Here is a 17,250-nt window from a genome sequence, read left to right on the forward strand (position 1 = left end):
GAGGGTTCGTGGGAGTTTGCCCAACCAGTCCACATGTGTTTTGTGGATTTGGAGAAGGCATTCGACCGTGTCCCTCGTGGTGTCTTGTGGGGGGTGCTCCGGGAATACGGAGTCCGGGGCCCCTTGTTAAGGGCCGTCCGGTCTTTGTATGACCGGAGTAGGAGTCTTCATCGAACCCGGACCTACAGCATGCACTGGGGCGGTTCGCAGCCGAGTGTGAAGCGGCAGGGATGAGGATCAGCACCTCCAAATTCGAGGCCATGGTCCTCGACCGGAGGAAGGTGGCTTGCCCCCTCCAGGTTGGTGGAGAGACCCTAGCCCAAGTGGAGGAGTTCAAGTATCTTGGGGTCTTGTTCACGAGTGGGGGATGGATGGAGCGTGAGATTGACAGGCGGATCGGTGCAGTGGCTGCAGTGATGCAGTCGTTGTATCGGTCCGTCGTGGTGAAGAAGGAGCTGAGCCGAAAGGCGAAGCTCTCGATTTACCGGTCAATCTACGTTCCCACCCTCACCTATGGTCATGAGCTTTGGGTCATGACCGAAAGGACAAGATCCCGGATACAAGCGGCCGAAATGAGTTTCCTTCGTAGGGTGGCTGGGCGCTCCCTTAGAGATAGGGTGAGGAGCTCAGTCACCAGGGAGGAGCTCGGAGTAGAGCCGCTACTCCTCCACATCGAGAGGAACCAGCTGAGGTGGCTCGGACATCTGTTTAGGATGCCTCCTGGACGCCTCCCTAGGGAGGTGTTCCGGGCATGTCCCACTGGGAGGAGACCCCGGGAAGACCCAGGACACGCTGGAGAGACCATGTCTCTCGGCTGGCCTGGGAACGCCTTGGGATCCTCCCAGAGGAGCTGGAGGAAGTGTCTGGGGACAGGGAAGTCTGGGCATCCCTGCTGAGACTGCTGCCCCTGCGACCCGGCCCCGGATAAGCGGTAGAAAATGGATGGATGGATGGATGGATTTTCAATCATAGCAATTTCGGTCCTCCATATAAGGGAAAGTCCAATTTGCAAAATAGTTTGATCCTAGATTTATAATCCTCCTTCATGTAAAACCTGGAGATTGAAGAAGTATATATTGAGTTTCTTCCTCTGGAGCTGTAGCATAAAGAGTCTCTAGACTCTGGAACACAGAAGAACTGCCTGCCTCAATTCAAGCCTTTGCAAAGCTGCCGTAACATGACTCAATACAGAAATTATGCAAATCAGCTATCAGAGACTCTGATGCATGGCTTAGAGATTTAGCCTCCTGTCACTTTCCCTGCATTGCTAACCCTCCTCTCTGTCCTCTGATTGGCTGTGGGACCAACAGCCCCTCTCTGATTGGCTCTGGGATGACATATGTGTCCGGGCCACTACTGACCTTAGTCGCAACTTGCTACACTGTTCGACATAGATTTAAAAATCTTTGGCCATGATGTGGAGTTTGCTGTTTGTGGACAGCAAGATGAAGACACAATCTGAATCTCTGCCAACAACATACGTGAGTCAACCTCAATGTAATTATTCACAAGCTTGCGCTCTCCATGGCAACCGAAGCGTCAACAGAGTTCTTACAATCACAAGCAAAACCTGAATGGAGTGCTGGTTTACTCGCACTGGGACGCCAATTGATAACACCCAGCCTGGTGGACTGTACCCACTTGGAGTACCCAATCTCAGGGTAGGGCGGCAGTGGGGGCGGCCGGTATTGTTCCGAGTTTTGCCTGCACACCAAGATCTGCTGCTGGTTGAAAAAGCCAATGAAAACTGTATGAGATGAGACTTGTCAAGTTTATTAGTAACTCCAAAACACCCCATGGAGATAGTGAGAGTGTGGTTCGAGGAGTAGAATTCACATTCGAATGGCGCTTTATCTGGAAATAGCTGCATTGTAAATCACAAGTCAGAAATCCACAGTGTAATTCCAAAATGCTGAAAAGTATGCCGTAAAGTCATTCATTTATCATAAAGAAGTTCATGCATCACCTGGTTTTTGCATGAAAAAATGTCATACCTGCAGATCTCAGCACAAATCAGATCAAATCAAATCACACACACATTCAAACACACACTCCCATTTTTGTTTTGCTTACAAGAGGGAGACATGGCATGGCACTGGGCATCATGGGAAACACCACCAGTGGGGTCGTCCACATCTGGGAGAAGTCATAGGTAAGGACTGCTAGGGCTCGACCCCCAACCCCGCCAGACCAAGGGAACCCCCACTCCAAGGTGTGGAGTCGCCCAGCCAGCCAGGACAGGAGGACTGGCACACAGCCCCTCCAGCAACGCCTGTTGTACAACACCGGTGCCCTGTGGGTCTGCTGGCAACACGCCATCGGGCCTTCCCCTCCCGAGACCGGCAATAGGTCGGCATGTTGCAGCTCCTGTTTGGAGGCTGACAGGCTCACGGAGGTCTGGAATATCTTCCACATGTGTCCTGTCAGCTGGACACTGCCATGCTTGGCCTTGTGAAGTTTGGAGGAGGAGGAGAATATGGACTTGGTCGTGGCTCAGAAAGAAAGGTGAATATGGGATTCCAATTTTGCAAAGGCAGCTTGAAGTAACAACTTGTTGGGACGTACGGGTATTTTGCTGTAGGATTCATTATCGTCTGTCATTTTTCAACAAAACACTCTACATGTGAACGTAACAGACTTTGCCATGGGGCGCAGCAGCAGTCGTTTGACTGCCTCAAATTTCTGACACCATCAGAATTTTATCGCAGCTTTTTTTTAATTGCAAGACAATAACAACCGCCATGTTTGATCCGGTTGCACAAAATAACGTAGGGCCACGGACTCAGAGCCAAGACCAAAGATAACACCAGGATTCTCACCAGAGTGCATAACTGACAAGGTCCTGATCCAATCATTACACCGTCCTAAAGCTGTGCTCACATTATTTGATAGTCATTTTATATTTATATCAAACCTTAAAACACAAAATCAACAACACCCAAGTCATTCAGTTCATTGTGTCTCAAGTAAAGTCCCGAGTCTTTAACTTCCACATCCAAGTTGAGTCTCAAGTTTTTTCATTTTTTTCTTAAGCCAAATCACAAGTCATCAAAACAGCGACTCGAATCAACTGGAGTCCAAGTGTATGACTCAAGTCCCCGTCTCTGGATCACGTCCCCCCACATGAACCACTTACCCCTCAAATGTGTCTTTGGCGAGAACGGCCACGAACAGTGCGGCGAATGCGAGCAGGCCCTTCATGGTGACCACCAGTGAGAGCCTGGCAGGCCGGAGGTCGACTTTATAGCCCAGAGGTTCCCGTATCCACCACGATAACCTTGATCAGAAGTGATAGAGGCGTGATGCCGGCTGCTCTCCTTCCCACGCCGTCTGAAGACACCACACCACAAGTTGCATCATGCGTTTATGAATTTTATAAAGAGGAACAAAGTGTGTGAACAAATGATGAGTACAAAGGGGCCTTTTGGATTGTGATTCTGCTCAGTTAAATTCCATTCAGTTACAATCACTGATATCCTGTCTCTCTCCTGTAGTCTGTGCTCTCTCTCTCTCTCTCTCTCTCTCTCTCTGAACTGAACTGAACTGAACTGAATTGAGGTCAATTGAATCACTTGGAAAGTATCAGACTCTGACCATGGTTGAACTCCAGCTATGGAGAGCTTGATTACATAAGTGAGATTCAGTGTCAGGTCGTTTTAGGGTTATATTTAGAAATACAGTGTCCAGGAAAAGAAGTTCTATTGAGAAACTGTTGACTGCTCCTCGATCCTCTGTGTCTCCCTTCCTGCTGTCTCTGTTCTCCCTCACCTGCTTCTTCCAGTCATTCAGTTATCGTATCGCGGAGCGTCTCCCCTCCTACTGTGTGTATTTAAGCTCCCCTGTTTGTCTCCTGTGTTGCTGGAAGGTCAGGCTTCTTACCGTCACCCTGTGTCTCGGTGTGTTCTGCTCTCTCGCTCTCTTTACTTTAGCACAAGGAGTCAAGTATGACTACTTTAATTGTGTGTTCTTGGATAAAACTTACATCAATGCAGATTGTTGGAATGTCTTTCCGTTCTTGTAAAACACTGTGAACTGTCTTGTGTTTGGGTGGTGTTATTTCATTTACCGTGATGTCATTAACATGATGGAGATCTGACCGATGTATTCCAGGCTCAACGAGTGGATAGCACAGAAGATTTAAGGATGGAGAATGTCAGAAGATTTTCTCCCACAACACAGTGCACAGTTAGTCAGTGTTTGTGATGCCAGGATGAACACCAACATGCAGCACCAAGCTGCATTCGAATCATGCAGAAATCAAACATGATGTTGTGCAGGAAAATGATCATAATTCATTCACAGTTGGACTAATACAAATCAACAAAATGCAGGACAAACCTTGGTTTGCAGTTGATGAAATTTTTTATTACAATGAAATGATGATTGACCACCAAACAGAAAAATCAAGAGAAAAACCGAATCAAATGTTTTACTCATGGATAAACTACCCATAAATGCAGTTTGCTTAATGTTTTTAGATTGTTTTTCCTTGTAAAACACTGTGAATTGGATTGCGTAAAAATGTTATTATAGAATTAATTTACCTTTATCAACAGATTGGCGCATGCTGGTAATGTGCAGGGGCGGACCCAGGGGGTGGCCAATGGTGGCCACAGCCACAAAAGAGAAATTCTCACTGCCTGAAAAATGTGTTTGCTGGAGTTGAAACAGATATAGTAACATTTGCTTTAGTCTGTTTGTTTACACAAGTTTGCAGCCAAATGATAAAGTATTCCAAAGGAAATACTTTGAAATGCATGCTTTATCTTTGGTGTTTTGACACTGCTGGAATAGTAAATGTATGTTATAACAGATTAGTTAACATTTGTATCTTTAATTTGACTTTTCTTTATTTAGAGAAGGTAAGAATGCATATAATCCCAGAATTTTTTAAAAGTGTTCAAGACCTTCATTTTAGAGTAATACCTGTCTTGAAGGAGTGTGTGAGCTTTCACAAGCCTCTTAAACATCAGTAAAGAAGCAAATCTTCCTTCCCTCTCAATCTTCTCCTTCCTGCTCAAGTAAATTGCCATCTTTGCCTGTCCAAAAATAAAGTTCCCCTTTCTCTTCTTATTCTTCCCGTGGGAAAAACCTAAAATGAATATTAGTTCAGTAAAGTGCTCTTTGAATGGACTACATAAAGATCTGAGTGCTCTGAACGGTGGGGTTAATCTGGAATTATAGACAAAACAGTGAAGAAGAGTTTCTCAAAGAACAGAAAACAACAACCATCTGGAACTGAAGAATTGATCACTGACACAAAGACATTCACTGCTACAATCCCATGTAAAACACGCCACTGCAAATCTACAATAGTTTTTGTCAGTGGTGGTTTATAAATGACATTCCAGGCTGGTTTAACCTCAGGTTTCACTTCCAGAATGGCTCTCCGTGCTGTGATTGCTCTTCCTTTGAGTTTTTCTCTGCTGAAGGCCTTTACACACCCCTTTCCCATTCAGAGTCCAGAGGCATCCACACACAGCCTCTGAGCAGAGGGTCCATTGTACCACAGTCTTAAAGGTTCGACTTGATCACCAGTCTAGGAAAAGGATGAGAAGTGTCACTTGACCTTTAACCCACTGTTGCAGGAGTGCTCTGTCCTCTTTGGAATACTCCCATCCAGGATGGCCCCAACAGTTCGGATAGACCGGATCACCAGTCCCTCGGACAGACCGGACCACCAGTCCCTCTGCCAGGGTGTTCTCCAGCCTGATGCAGTAGATGCTGAATTATTATTAAGGAAAAATTATGGACACATGAATCCCTTGGAGTAGGGGTTCTCTGAGCAGCCAGTGAAGGGATGCAATAGAGTCCGGCCTGTTCGCCTCCATCAGCCTCCACACTTTGACCACACTGGCATAAAAAGGTGGCAAACAGTTCATATGGAGGTTGGAACAGTGTTCAGTATTCAGTATTCTATTCATCCCTCCTGACTGCCAGAAGGCGGTGCTGAATGCACTGAATGCTGCTTTCGCACATGCGCAGTTCCAGTATGCATACCACCGATGTCATCTGTGACCCCTGGGTGACCCTAGCAAGGTATTAAGTTCTGGTGTCAACCCATGTTCAGCTCCTCTCGTGTGCAGCTTGCATACAGCTGACGATTGTGGGACAAGCCTATACGGTAAGGGTCGGCAATCACACTTGTCGTCGGGTCACTTTTATTTTGGGCACTTCAGTCGCGGGCCGAGGGTTGGGGTTCGCGATCTGGAGAGGAGGGGTGGGGGGGGGGTGGGGGGCGCTGGGGGCGACGGAGGCATGCATCCGCAGAGCGGGGGGGAGAACCGTCAATTCGGGGTGCGTGCGTCCGCTCGAGGGCCCGGGGCAATGCGTGCGTGTGCTGAAATCCTCTCGCGGGCCGGATTGGACGGGCCGCCTATTGGGGAACCCTGCTATACGGCATCCTACTGCATCGCTGGGAGTTTTGTGACTGTACTGGTTGGAGTCGCGAAATTTGCTCTCCAGAGGCTGCGATGGCAGTTTCCCGTTTTTCCACATTCATCTAAGGTTGGCCGAGGCTCTGCTTCTGCGCCCCTCACCTAGCGTATCGTAGCAATCCTGGTCAATGTGGCTAGTGTTAGCTACCGTAACTTGCAGCCTGCATTGTGCTGTTTCCTCGGTTGGCCCCCTCCGTGGCCGTTACCGCACAGTGGGTGTTAGCTTGCTTATCAGCGCCCAGTAGGGCAGGAGGGAAGGGGAGCCCCTGTACAGCCATCCCCTCTCCCGAGCCACAGTGAGACCACTCACTTGCCTAAATAAACGAAACGAAACATCAAAACAAACATTGAATGTAGCTTTAGCTAGCAACTAGCCTGTGATTTGCTCATGATTCTGCTGTATAGGTGGAGTACGCTCCTTCCTTCAGCTTATTGTACTGACCTTGTCCTTTGGCATACAGTGTGACGCTGTTAGTGTGAAGCCAAACCGTTGCTCCAGTTTGTATTGATAGTCCCGTAGCTGAATGTTAGCCGGGTTGCTCAGCTGTCGGATTGCGAGCCAGAGCTACTATTGTCAGGAAGCTGTGTGCGGATGCTCCCTTGCCTCACATCGTTGATGTGCCAGCCACTGCTGTTTGCGACTCGGCCAGTGCTACCTTGGCCACTGTGGTGATGGTGCCATTAATGCGCTACTCGCTCGGCATATTGGAACAATCCTGAATGTTTAGCAACATGGTCAATGGTAGCTTTATCCATTATTGATGAAGGCCGCATTGACGCTCTCTTCCTCCGGCTTATTGATGCCGATCCTGTCTGTTAGCGACATAGTTGTTGAAATGTTACTTTGTGACCGTGGCCTGTGTGTACCACTCACTGGTTCAGAAGAGGGGCAGAGGAAGTCCCTGGTCAGGACCCCCGACAGCCAAGGGGCCTGGGTCCCCGGAGACCAAGACCGGCAGGTGCCAGCCCCACCGGGCATCAGATGCCCAGGGCGTTCAGGGCCAAGAGCCCAAGGCCGAAGAGTCGAACCCACCCACTTGGGCAGAGGTCCATGACCGTACCCAGAAGAACCAGCCCCCATGAGCAGCTAACCGCCCTAGGCCACTGCTCCAGCCATGTACCTCAAGAGCCAGGGTACCACAACCCCCCAAAGGTTACTAATAACTACAAATACTTTTTAAAAGTAACTTGCTCAACACTGATCACTTCTCACTAATACAACCTCCATCCAGGAGACATGTCCTGTGTGTAATCTGCTCCCAGCCGATAAGAAGCCCCGGTGAAGCATGCTGTGGAAAACAGCTGCAGGATTCACAGCCTCCAGCAGGTCTTGGTGCTGGGCCATGTTTCCTGTTGCTTTCAGTGAAGTAGTGAGAACACCGACCCAAACAACAGTTTGAGCTCCAACAACGTCCTCATTCTGAAGGTCTCACTACTTAGACTGTAATCAGGAAGATTTCTGAACATACAACACTTGGACTTTATGTTGCTGTGAGTCACCTGGCTTAATGTCTTCCCATCATCTGTTTATTCAAACACAGGAGGTTCAGATATGCTGTTTTCTTATCTCAAATTATTTATTGGCACTAAAGCCAACAGTGGAGAGTCGACCACAACAACAACAACAACAAATGTCACGTCTCAGTAACTTGTCATGTGACCTTGAGCTTCAGTTCCAGCTTGATGCTGTTCACATGAAGACTTACAGAGAGCTGAATGGAGGCCCTCGGATCATCCAAGCTCTGGGTTCACAGTCACCAGCTGATCCAGAGGTTTTCTCCTAGGTCCAGGTCTGGAGAAAGAGCAGGTCTCTCCCTCTGAGGTCCCGCAGTGTGCAGCAGCTGTTCCCTGATGATGCCTCCTCCATGCAGCTGGAGCATTTTCCTCCATGTAGATAAATGAGGCCTGTGTTGTTCATTCAGGGGCTCAATGACTGGATTCATGATGCTCTCCAGGTAGTGTGGGCTGGACCCTGGACCATTCACCAAGTGTAGAGCAGCTCTGGATTGACGAGAAACACCTCCACCCACACAATAACACCGCCACCACACTATAACACCTGAAGGAAGATGCTCTATAAGCTTGATGTCAGATGAAATTTTATTGGTTGGTTGGAGGAAGATGCTTTATTAGCTATATGTTATTTGCCCCTCCATCAATTACTTTGAGGAAGATGCTCTATGGTGCCATTTTTAGCTTGAACAATTTCACAAACTTAGGTGAATGTCTTTCATGCTAATGCTAATGCGAGCAGCTGCTTCATCAATGGAGGTGGAGAACATGGTCCACTTGAATTCTGTCCGAAGCCTCTGTCAGGATATGAGAGAAGCTGTCCCAGAGGTGGGAGTTAAAAACCACGCTGACAGAGGGTTCCGCCAGAGGGTTCCCAGCAGATCCTTACAAAATGTTAGGTTCTGTCAAGTCTGTCTGGTTTCCTCCTCCGCCAGCGAATCCTCACCACCAAAACATGACCGGTCGACACGAGGTCAGAGGTCAGACGACACAACAGCAAAGTTGATCAAGGACCTCCGGCCTCGAGTGTTCTGGTGGCAATTGCACTTATGATATATGATATGTGCTTGAACATGGTGTTGTTATGGACAAGCTGTGGCTAGCACAGAAGTCCAGTAACAGAACATCACTCACGTTCAGATCAGGGAGGCCGTGAATTCCAGTCACTCCCCTCGAGGTCTCACTGTCGCTGTCCATGTGAACATTGAAGTCCCCACGGTAGAACAATGGAGTACCAAGTCAAAGTACTTTTGGGCACCCCTGCCAGGGACTCCCAAAAGGCCAGGTGCTGGGGGGGCATGCACCCACAGACCCGGGGGGAAAATCGTCAGTTCGGGTTGCGTGCGTCTGCTCAAGAGCCCGGGGTAATGCATACGTGCGTGTGTGCGCACGTTTGTGTGCGCGTTTGTGCGCGCGCGTGTTGGAATCCTCTCACAGGCCGGATTGGACAGTTCAGTGGACCGGATCCAGCCCGCAGGCCGCCATTTGGTCCCATTTGATCCCTGCCCTAAAATTTCCTTGGTGGGTGGTGGGCCCACTGGAGGCTGGGCCCCATTTAAACAGTTGTCCCCATGAAATTAGGAAATGTCAGTAACAATAAAAAATGTAACTATAATTTTTTTATGCTAAACATTGATTGGGTTGGGTTTGATAATAGGAGGTAGCCTGGGAATTCCCATCCTCCCTGCGCCCTCATTTCATTTCAATTTGCAGGGCAGTCTGGCGACCAAGAGAATTTGTCCCTAAGTCCGGGACCCAATCACAGGACCGGGAGGGACAGTTAGTCGATGACGCGCACTAAGTGGAGCCACAGTGCTGGCAGCATCTGTGTACTATCAGGCCCATCATCGCAAACCTCTCTGATATGTTCGATGTTGTTTTGGTCACAAACTTATCTGCGGAGTGTACATAAACACAGGGTCCGCTTTCCCTCATGTTTACTTTACACAAACGGCAATAATCATCCGGCGCCATGGCGAAAGAAGTAAACACAGCAATGCTTCTTCTTCTTCCTGGTTTTGCTGTCGCTCTGCAGTTCTGTCAGCGGCTAGAACTGACACGATTGGCTCTGGGTTCCAACAGCCCCAGACTGACAGACTTGCGCAGCGCCCAATCAACAGCTGCGGAACATTTTAAACCACTCCTCCCCTACGAGAAAGTGAACAAGTGGTTCCCAGCCTGAATCTCACTTGTGATTCAGGCGGCGTGAGCCAGCCTAAATAGGAGGGTTAATCTGATCACCTTTGGACCAAAACAAAGTCTGATGTGAGACATGGGAATGAAGCCACAGAGAAGCCTTTGTTTTAACGTGCTGGTTTATTAGACTGAGTGTGATGGTCAGGATGTCTGAGGAGCCACTGAGGGTGAAGATGATGAAGACGATCTCAGTGGTGAAGGTGGAGCTCCACAGGCTACAGCACCATGGACTGCGACACACACACTTTAGTATGGGTTGTTGTTCACGTGACTGAAGATGGTCAACAGGGCCAGCCACGTCTCCTGGGCAGTGGGGAGGATCTGATTGGCTGGTAAGTTGAAACCGTAGCGTCCGGTGTCTCTCAGCTCGAAAGCGAAGGAATACTTGATGCCCTGGTTGTAGGTCCAGTCGATGCTGCCACCGCTGGCCTGGTCTGAAGGGAAAGGTGACGAGAAAGCAGGGTAATCATCACACTGGAAAAACAGATTAGATCTGAAGATTTAAAGTAATCAAACAAGTTAAAAAAAAGGTCTAAAAATTAATATGATAAAACTTAGGCCTATTAAACCAAAAAGAATGAGTTAATTTTAATATTTTCAGGAAGACTTTTTTGTCTTCGTACTAGATTCAAAATTGAGTGTTTAAGCTGTACACTTTGTCTAAAAATGTAACAAAAATGTTATTAAATTTATGTCATGAGTTTAAACACCCACTAAAATATGAGTATGTTCAATACTATAACAATAAAACATTATAGAAGGACGTTGGTATCCTTCTGAAGAGGGATCTTGTATTTAACAGAATTAAAATGGATGGAACATTAATATTTTAAGGATGTGCTGGTGTGTATTTTCCTTAGTTTTTTTTGTTTTTCCCAACTATGCCAGCCTCATGGAGATGAGATTGATCAGAAAGTCGCGTTCCATCTTAGGACTTGTAGGCTCCCGCCTTAAGGTTTCAAAAATAGATCAAAGCAGACCATCAGTGTTGGTTCTGTCTTTCCTTGAAAGAGTCACTGACATGAGAGTGAAATATGAGGACACATACATAAACTGCATGTCTTTTTCCTGCAGAGACTCACAGATGGTGTCGATGATGCTTCCATATCTGTAGGAAGTGCCGTACAGGGATCTGAGGTCAGCGACGGCCGTCTTAGCAAGAGAGTCCTGCAGAAATAGAGATCATCATGAGAAGTTAAGAGGAGACCCACCAATCTAAATACCACCTCTCAAGCACATAGAAGGTTTATTCAACATGCCAGTGCAGCCTTGTCCTTGGCAGGAGTATAGGTGTAGCCGTAGGGGTACAGGAGCATCTGAGAGTAGGAGTGGATGGAGATGAAGGCTTTCAGGTTGCCGTGAGACTTCACAAAGTCCACGATGGCCTTGACCTCAGGCTCGGAGTGAACACTGGGTCCACGGTAGCTCTCATTGCAAGGACTGCTGCTGGCACCAGCACCTAAATGGCACACAGAACAAAAAAGTGAACATTAATTCTTCAAATAAGAATCTATGGAGCGTGATAGTGTGATTAGGTAATGAGAAAACTGATTTTTATTGAACGATTTATCAGATAGTCCTGTTTTTATTGGAGTATAAATGCATAACAGTTCAATACAGAAAGATAGAACTGGTCTCAAGAAGCAAAACCACAGCTTTTACTGGTTCCCCATTCCTGGCAGGTGGTGTCGCTGCAGAAGCCGATGGGGGAGGGTGCTTCTGAGCAGCCATTCCCTCTCCTGGATGTAGCCTTAGCTTGACTCCTAGTCCGTAGTTGGCGTTTGTTGTGGAGGCGGTGTATGCCCCCTTCCCTCAGCTTACTGCATCACTATTGTTCTCTTTACTTTTGTGAGTGCTGTCCACAGACCCCGACCCCCCCCCCCCCCCCCCCCCCCCCCCCCCCGACCCCAGTGCCTGACGGTGGAACCAGCGATGGCTGGTGAGGGAGGGGGCTGCCGAGCACTGCCGAGCCCCTCTCCTGGATGTGGCTCGGCTGGCATTCTGGCCGGTGATTGAGGTTGGTTGTGCAGGTGACACACGCCTCCTTCCGTCAGCTTCCTGTATGCTGCTGTACTGCCCTGAGGGACTCTTCCGGCCGCCTCTGTCCTTCAGGGAATGTGTCTCTGGGGGGGCTGTCGGTGACGGTCCAGCTCCGTCTGCATGGGGTTGGGGATGCTCGCTGACAGCACAGCTCCGTCTGCGTGGGGTTGTTTCAAGTCCCACTGGGGCCGGTCGCTCAGGGATTGGTTGTCTCCGACGGGCGGGCCGGAACCTTAACCGGTCAGTGACGGCACAGCTCCGTCTGCGTGGGGTTGTTTCAAGTCCCACTGGGGCCGGTCGCTCAGGGATTGGTTGTCTCCGACGGGCGGGCCGGAACCTTAACCGGTCAGTGACGGCACAGCTCCGTCTGCGTGGGGTTGTTTCAAGTCCCACTGGGGCTGGTCGCTCAGGGATTGGTTGTCTCCGACGGGCGGGCCGGAACCTTAATTGGTTCCCACTCGGACTGCCTTTAAAAGGGGGACTCCCAGTGACGCAGCTTCCTTTGCAGACTCGTGCTGACACACGCTTGCAGTGAGGAAGCGTGCTCTGTTGTGGGAGTTTAGAACCGGGACAAAGCTGGTTTTGTTTCAGAGTTTCTTAGCTCACACTGTGGAGCACTTGGCTCGCTGTTTCACTGAAGTTGTGAATGTTCTTTTTCCCCCAGATAAAAATGACCAGGCCGAAGCACCCGGCGGCCTGTCCCCTGTGCGCCAAGAGGCTGAACAGCATCGCCCCGCACATCAGACTCGTGCACTGCGTCAACAACAGAGACGAGAGAATTATATTGTGCGACATGGCGACGGGGAATTGTTTGATTCCGGCTGGGAGTTGCCCGGTGCCGGGTTGTGGAGCCTCGACCCTCCACGTGAGGAAACACGTCCTGCGTTCGCACCGAGAAATGACCACCGAAGCCAAACGAGAGCTGCTGCTCAGGTCCAGCCGGGAAGCGGCTGTGGATCGTTTAGCCATCCTAAGGGCCACCGGCCCCTGTCCACCGATGGTCTCGCACCTGGACCTGGCCCGCTCCGATCAGGCCCGCAACGAGGCGGAGCCCCGCGCCAGTCCGGAGAGGCAGGCCGGCCAGGAGCCGGCGCCCCAGGCCAGCCCGGACACCACCTCTTCCGAGAGCCGACGCCCCAGACCGCCCCACACCCGGGAGGAGATACCAGGCTCCTTGCCATGGTCATTTTGTCACCGAAACGCCATCCGAGAGAATATTGATCGGCTCGCCAGCCAGTCAAATGATGAGGTTTGTGGATATTCACTCTGGAGGAGATGCCTCCTGCTTTCTGCATGGGTCCGACATGACTTTCGTTCTTTCTGACAGCCCGAGGAGCGGAAGGTGCAGGTGCACCCGGCCCTGCAGACCCTCTTCCAGGAGCGGAAGCGCGGGAGCCCCGTCACATCTTTCCCCTTCCCTCCCGGAGTCAGTGGGTCTTCAACGGCATCCGACTTTTAATGCTGGAAATGTGAATATAAGAAATAAGTTTTACCCTCTCCCACTGCAGGGGACTACATGGATGGGTATCAGGACTACATATTCCGGCCAGCTGGCACTCCCAAAGTGCGTGAAAATTGTATCACCCATGCCACCAGGGCAAGGATATTCGTTGCCTTCATGATGACCGGCTGGGACGGGTCCCGTTACTGGGACTGGGCGTTTCTGGGAAACACCCGACACCTGAGGCTGTGAGTTTGTCTGACTATTTTACACACCGTGTTAAGAGTCGGGCTTGTTCACGGTTGTGTTCCCACAGCTTCGCCGTCGTTCTCGAGGCTGTGGGGAAGAAGGTGACCACGGTCACAATGTATCTGTCCAACGCACTCTCCTTCGCCACGTACTTCCAAAGCATGCCGCCCCCCAACAGCCGCGTCCCCGAGCGCGTGACACGAGCTGTGATCAACGAGCTGCAGAAGGCCAACCGTGACCTGAGCCGCCCCATCTCAGTCCACCAGCAGAAAATCAAAGCTCAGAAGTACCGCCACCTGGTGTACAAGGAGGATCTCATGAGGTGCCTGGATCTCGCCAGAGCCAGGATGACATCTCTGCTTGGTCAGTATTCGATGTCACACACCTTCACAGCCTCCTCCATCCGTGGTTGCTCCCTGACCATGCACCTCCGTGTAGATGCGGTGGAGCGGGCCCCGATGACCAGCCGCCGAGCGAGGTATGATTTCCTGGGTCACATGGCAGCCTACCTTGGAGCCCTCTATGGTCACAGGTCCGGGGTGCTGACCAACATGACCGTGAAAGAGGTCTTAAGCGCCGCCGGGGACGAGGACGCCGGCTACTTGGTTGATGTGAGAGTCTCTCCCCGCCCACGCCCTCTCTCTGGCGGTGAGCTTCATCCACACGCACTCGGTGGTTGTAAACTCTCATCCATAGGTCTCCAGACACAAAACGGTGGCCACGTACGGGGTGGCGCAGATATATCTCAACGCCGAGGAGTACGGCTGGTGTCGGCGATGGATCCAGCTTTTGCGCCGCTCGCCGTCCAGAAATCCGTACTTTTTCAGTGGGTTCGGCAGTGGACCAGCAAAGGACCTCGTGAGGCATATGCTACGGGCCTGGAAATCAATGGGGCTCCGCCGAAACCCCAGCTTCCTCGACCTCCGCACCGCTGTTTGCACCTACGTGAGTCAACCTGTCAGCCGGCCTCCCGTCACTCACACACTCGCCGTTTACCCATGTCTCTTCTCTATTTTCAGAACTTTGAAAAGAACCAAGACCCATTAGTCAGGGACAGTGTAGCCAAATTCATATGCCACAGTGTGGCCACACAGGAGCGCTTTTACGCACTCTATCAGACAGTCCAGAGGGCCCGTACGATGCGCCAGTGCTTTGTAGCACTCAGCTGCCAGGAGAGGCCCTCTGAAGATCAGCCGGGAGCCTCGGCTGAGGCACGAGCCTCACCGCTGCAGGGGCGTCAAGTCAAAGTCAGCCTGCAGCGGCTGTCCTCCGGGGTCTTGGAGCCATTCAGGGGACAGACTTCAGACACGGCCGCAGACACCATCCACGACCGCCATACATGCACCACATAACCAATGAATGATTAAAAACATCTTCCAATACACAAGGTGTGATTCATTTGTTTAAGGCCGAAGCGTTTTATCCAGCTGCGGGGGCGCACCGAAAGCCCTGGTCCTCCCTGGTCCTCCATCTCTACGCCGGGCATCCAAGCTCCGGAGCCTCCCCCCTGTGAGAGAGAAGCTCCAGGCCCGTCCCGCTCCCCGCCTGGAGTGAGCCTCGGACAGGCATCCAAGCTCCAGAGCCTCCCCCTGGAAGAGAAGCTCCAGGCCCGTCCCGGCGTGTCCCGCTCCGCACCTAGAGTGAGCCTCCGACGGGCATCCAAGCTCCAGAGCCTCCCCCTGGAAGAGAAGCTCCAGGCCCGTCCCGCCGGGTCCCGCTCCCCGCCTGGAGTGAGCCTCCGGCGGGCATCCAAGCTCCGGAGCCTCCCCCTGGAAGAGAAGCTCCAAGCCCGTCCCGCCGGGTCCCGCTCCCCGCCTGGAGTGAGCCTCCGACGGACATCTAAGCTCCGGAGCCTCCCCCTGGAAGAGAAGCTCCAGGCCCGTCCCGCCGGGTCCCGCTCCCCGCCTGGAGTGAGCCTCCGCTGGGCACCCAAGCTCCGGAGCCTCCCCCTGTGAGAGAGAAGCTCCAGGCCCGTCCCACCAGGGCCTCCGGCCGCCCGGAGGCCCGCGCGGACGGCTCGGCTGCCGGCCCGGCCAGCTCCGGAGCCTCCACTGAAAGGCTCTGGGGTCCTCCGACCAACTCGGCCACAACTCTGACCAACTCGCCCCCGGAGGTCTGACACCCACCCCCCGGGACAGCCGAGTCCGACCCAAAGTGCCACGTCGCTGGGTAGAGGAGCTCCGCGATGCTCCCTTACAAGCTAATTGTGGCTAAGTTAGCGAAAACTGGGTTTCTGATTTCGGGCGGAAGGTGAATTCCTGAGACCGGGGAAACCTTGCGCTCAGGTGAATTCCTGGGACCGGGGAAACCTTGCGCGCAGGGTCAACTCCACTATAGCCACCGTCAACTCGGCACATTGACACTTAGAAAAATTCTGAGCACCCACACAGGGTCAACTCGACCACCGCACCTGCCAACTCGGCACATTGACACTTAGAAAAATTCTGAGCACCCACACAGGGTCAACTCGACCACCGCACCTGTCAACTCGGCACATTGACACTTAGAAAAATCCCGGGTTCCGCTCCACCAGGCCCTCCAGCCGAACCCGGGTACCCACACTTAAGCACCCCTCCCCGGGATAAAGACCTCCAGCCCGGCCCCCAGGGGCCTCGGGCCCATGGTGCTCCTGGACCCCCACCTGGGCGGCGGAGGGGCCGCCCAGGCCCAGGCCCAGGCCCAGGCCCAGGTCCGGGGGACAGGCTGTGGGGGAGGAGGGTCCTCCACCGCCAGCTCCACACTTTGAGTGTGGGGCTGTGCCCGCTCCCAGGCCCAGACCCAGACCCGGGGCCCAGGGCCCAGGTAGCTGGCCCAGGCTCCGGGCCCCAGGCTGTGGGTGGGGGGGGTGAACCTCCCACTCACGAGCTCCACACTCAGAGCGTGGAGCCCTGCCCAGTGCCCAGTGCCCAGGTAGCTGGCCCAGGCTCCGGGCCCCAGGCTGTGGGTGGGGGGGGTGAACCTCCCACTCACGAGCTCCACACTCAGAGCGTGGAGCCCTGCCCAGGGCCCAGTGCTCAGGTAGCTGGTCCGGGCTCCGGGCCCCAGGCTGTGGGTGGGGGGGGTGAACCTCCCACTCACGAGCTCCACACTCAGAGCGTGGAGCCCTGCCCAGGGCCCAGTGCCCAGGTAGCTGGTCCGGTCTCCGGGCTGTGGGTGGGGATTCACCCCACCCACCGGCTCCACACTTACAGCGTGGAGTCGTGGCCCGGAAGGACTGCGGCGGAGTCACCCGCCACGTCCTGAGGGCACAGCAACAAGGGTGCTGTGGGGCAGCTGTCCCCTCGCCTGAACACGGCCCCCAAGTCGGGAGGGGGGTATGTCTTACCCTCCCCCCGACTTCTTAGCACCGATTCTGCTTTGCATGGCACGGTTTGG

General features: G+C 52.2%; 1 protein-coding gene across 5 annotated transcripts in view; it reads right to left on the reverse strand.

Moving 5' to 3' along the window:
* LOC115391373 (carboxypeptidase A1-like) overlaps positions 1-17,250 on the reverse strand; it is a 57,950-nt gene that overhangs the window by 31,546 nt on the left and 9,154 nt on the right. For 3 of the 5 annotated variants that reach the window (XM_030095597.1, XM_030095598.1, XM_030095595.1), the window contains exons 9-11: positions 11,405-11,604; positions 11,228-11,312; positions 10,392-10,579 (exon numbers count right to left, since the gene is read on the reverse strand). The exons of 1 other annotated variant lie outside the window; for it this stretch is intronic. In XM_030095597.1, the coding sequence (XP_029951457.1) occupies positions 10,392-10,579; positions 11,228-11,312; positions 11,405-11,604 (473 nt within the window). Of the gene's footprint in view, positions 1-3,136; positions 3,209-10,391; positions 10,580-11,227; positions 11,313-11,404; positions 11,605-17,250 lie in introns of those variants that run through there. One more of the 5 variants, XM_030095596.1, reaches the window with a different exon arrangement.

Source organism: Salarias fasciatus, chromosome 7 (assembly GCF_902148845.1).
Source record: "Salarias fasciatus chromosome 7, fSalaFa1.1, whole genome shotgun sequence".
Taxonomy (NCBI): domain Eukaryota; kingdom Metazoa; phylum Chordata; class Actinopteri; order Blenniiformes; family Blenniidae; genus Salarias; species Salarias fasciatus.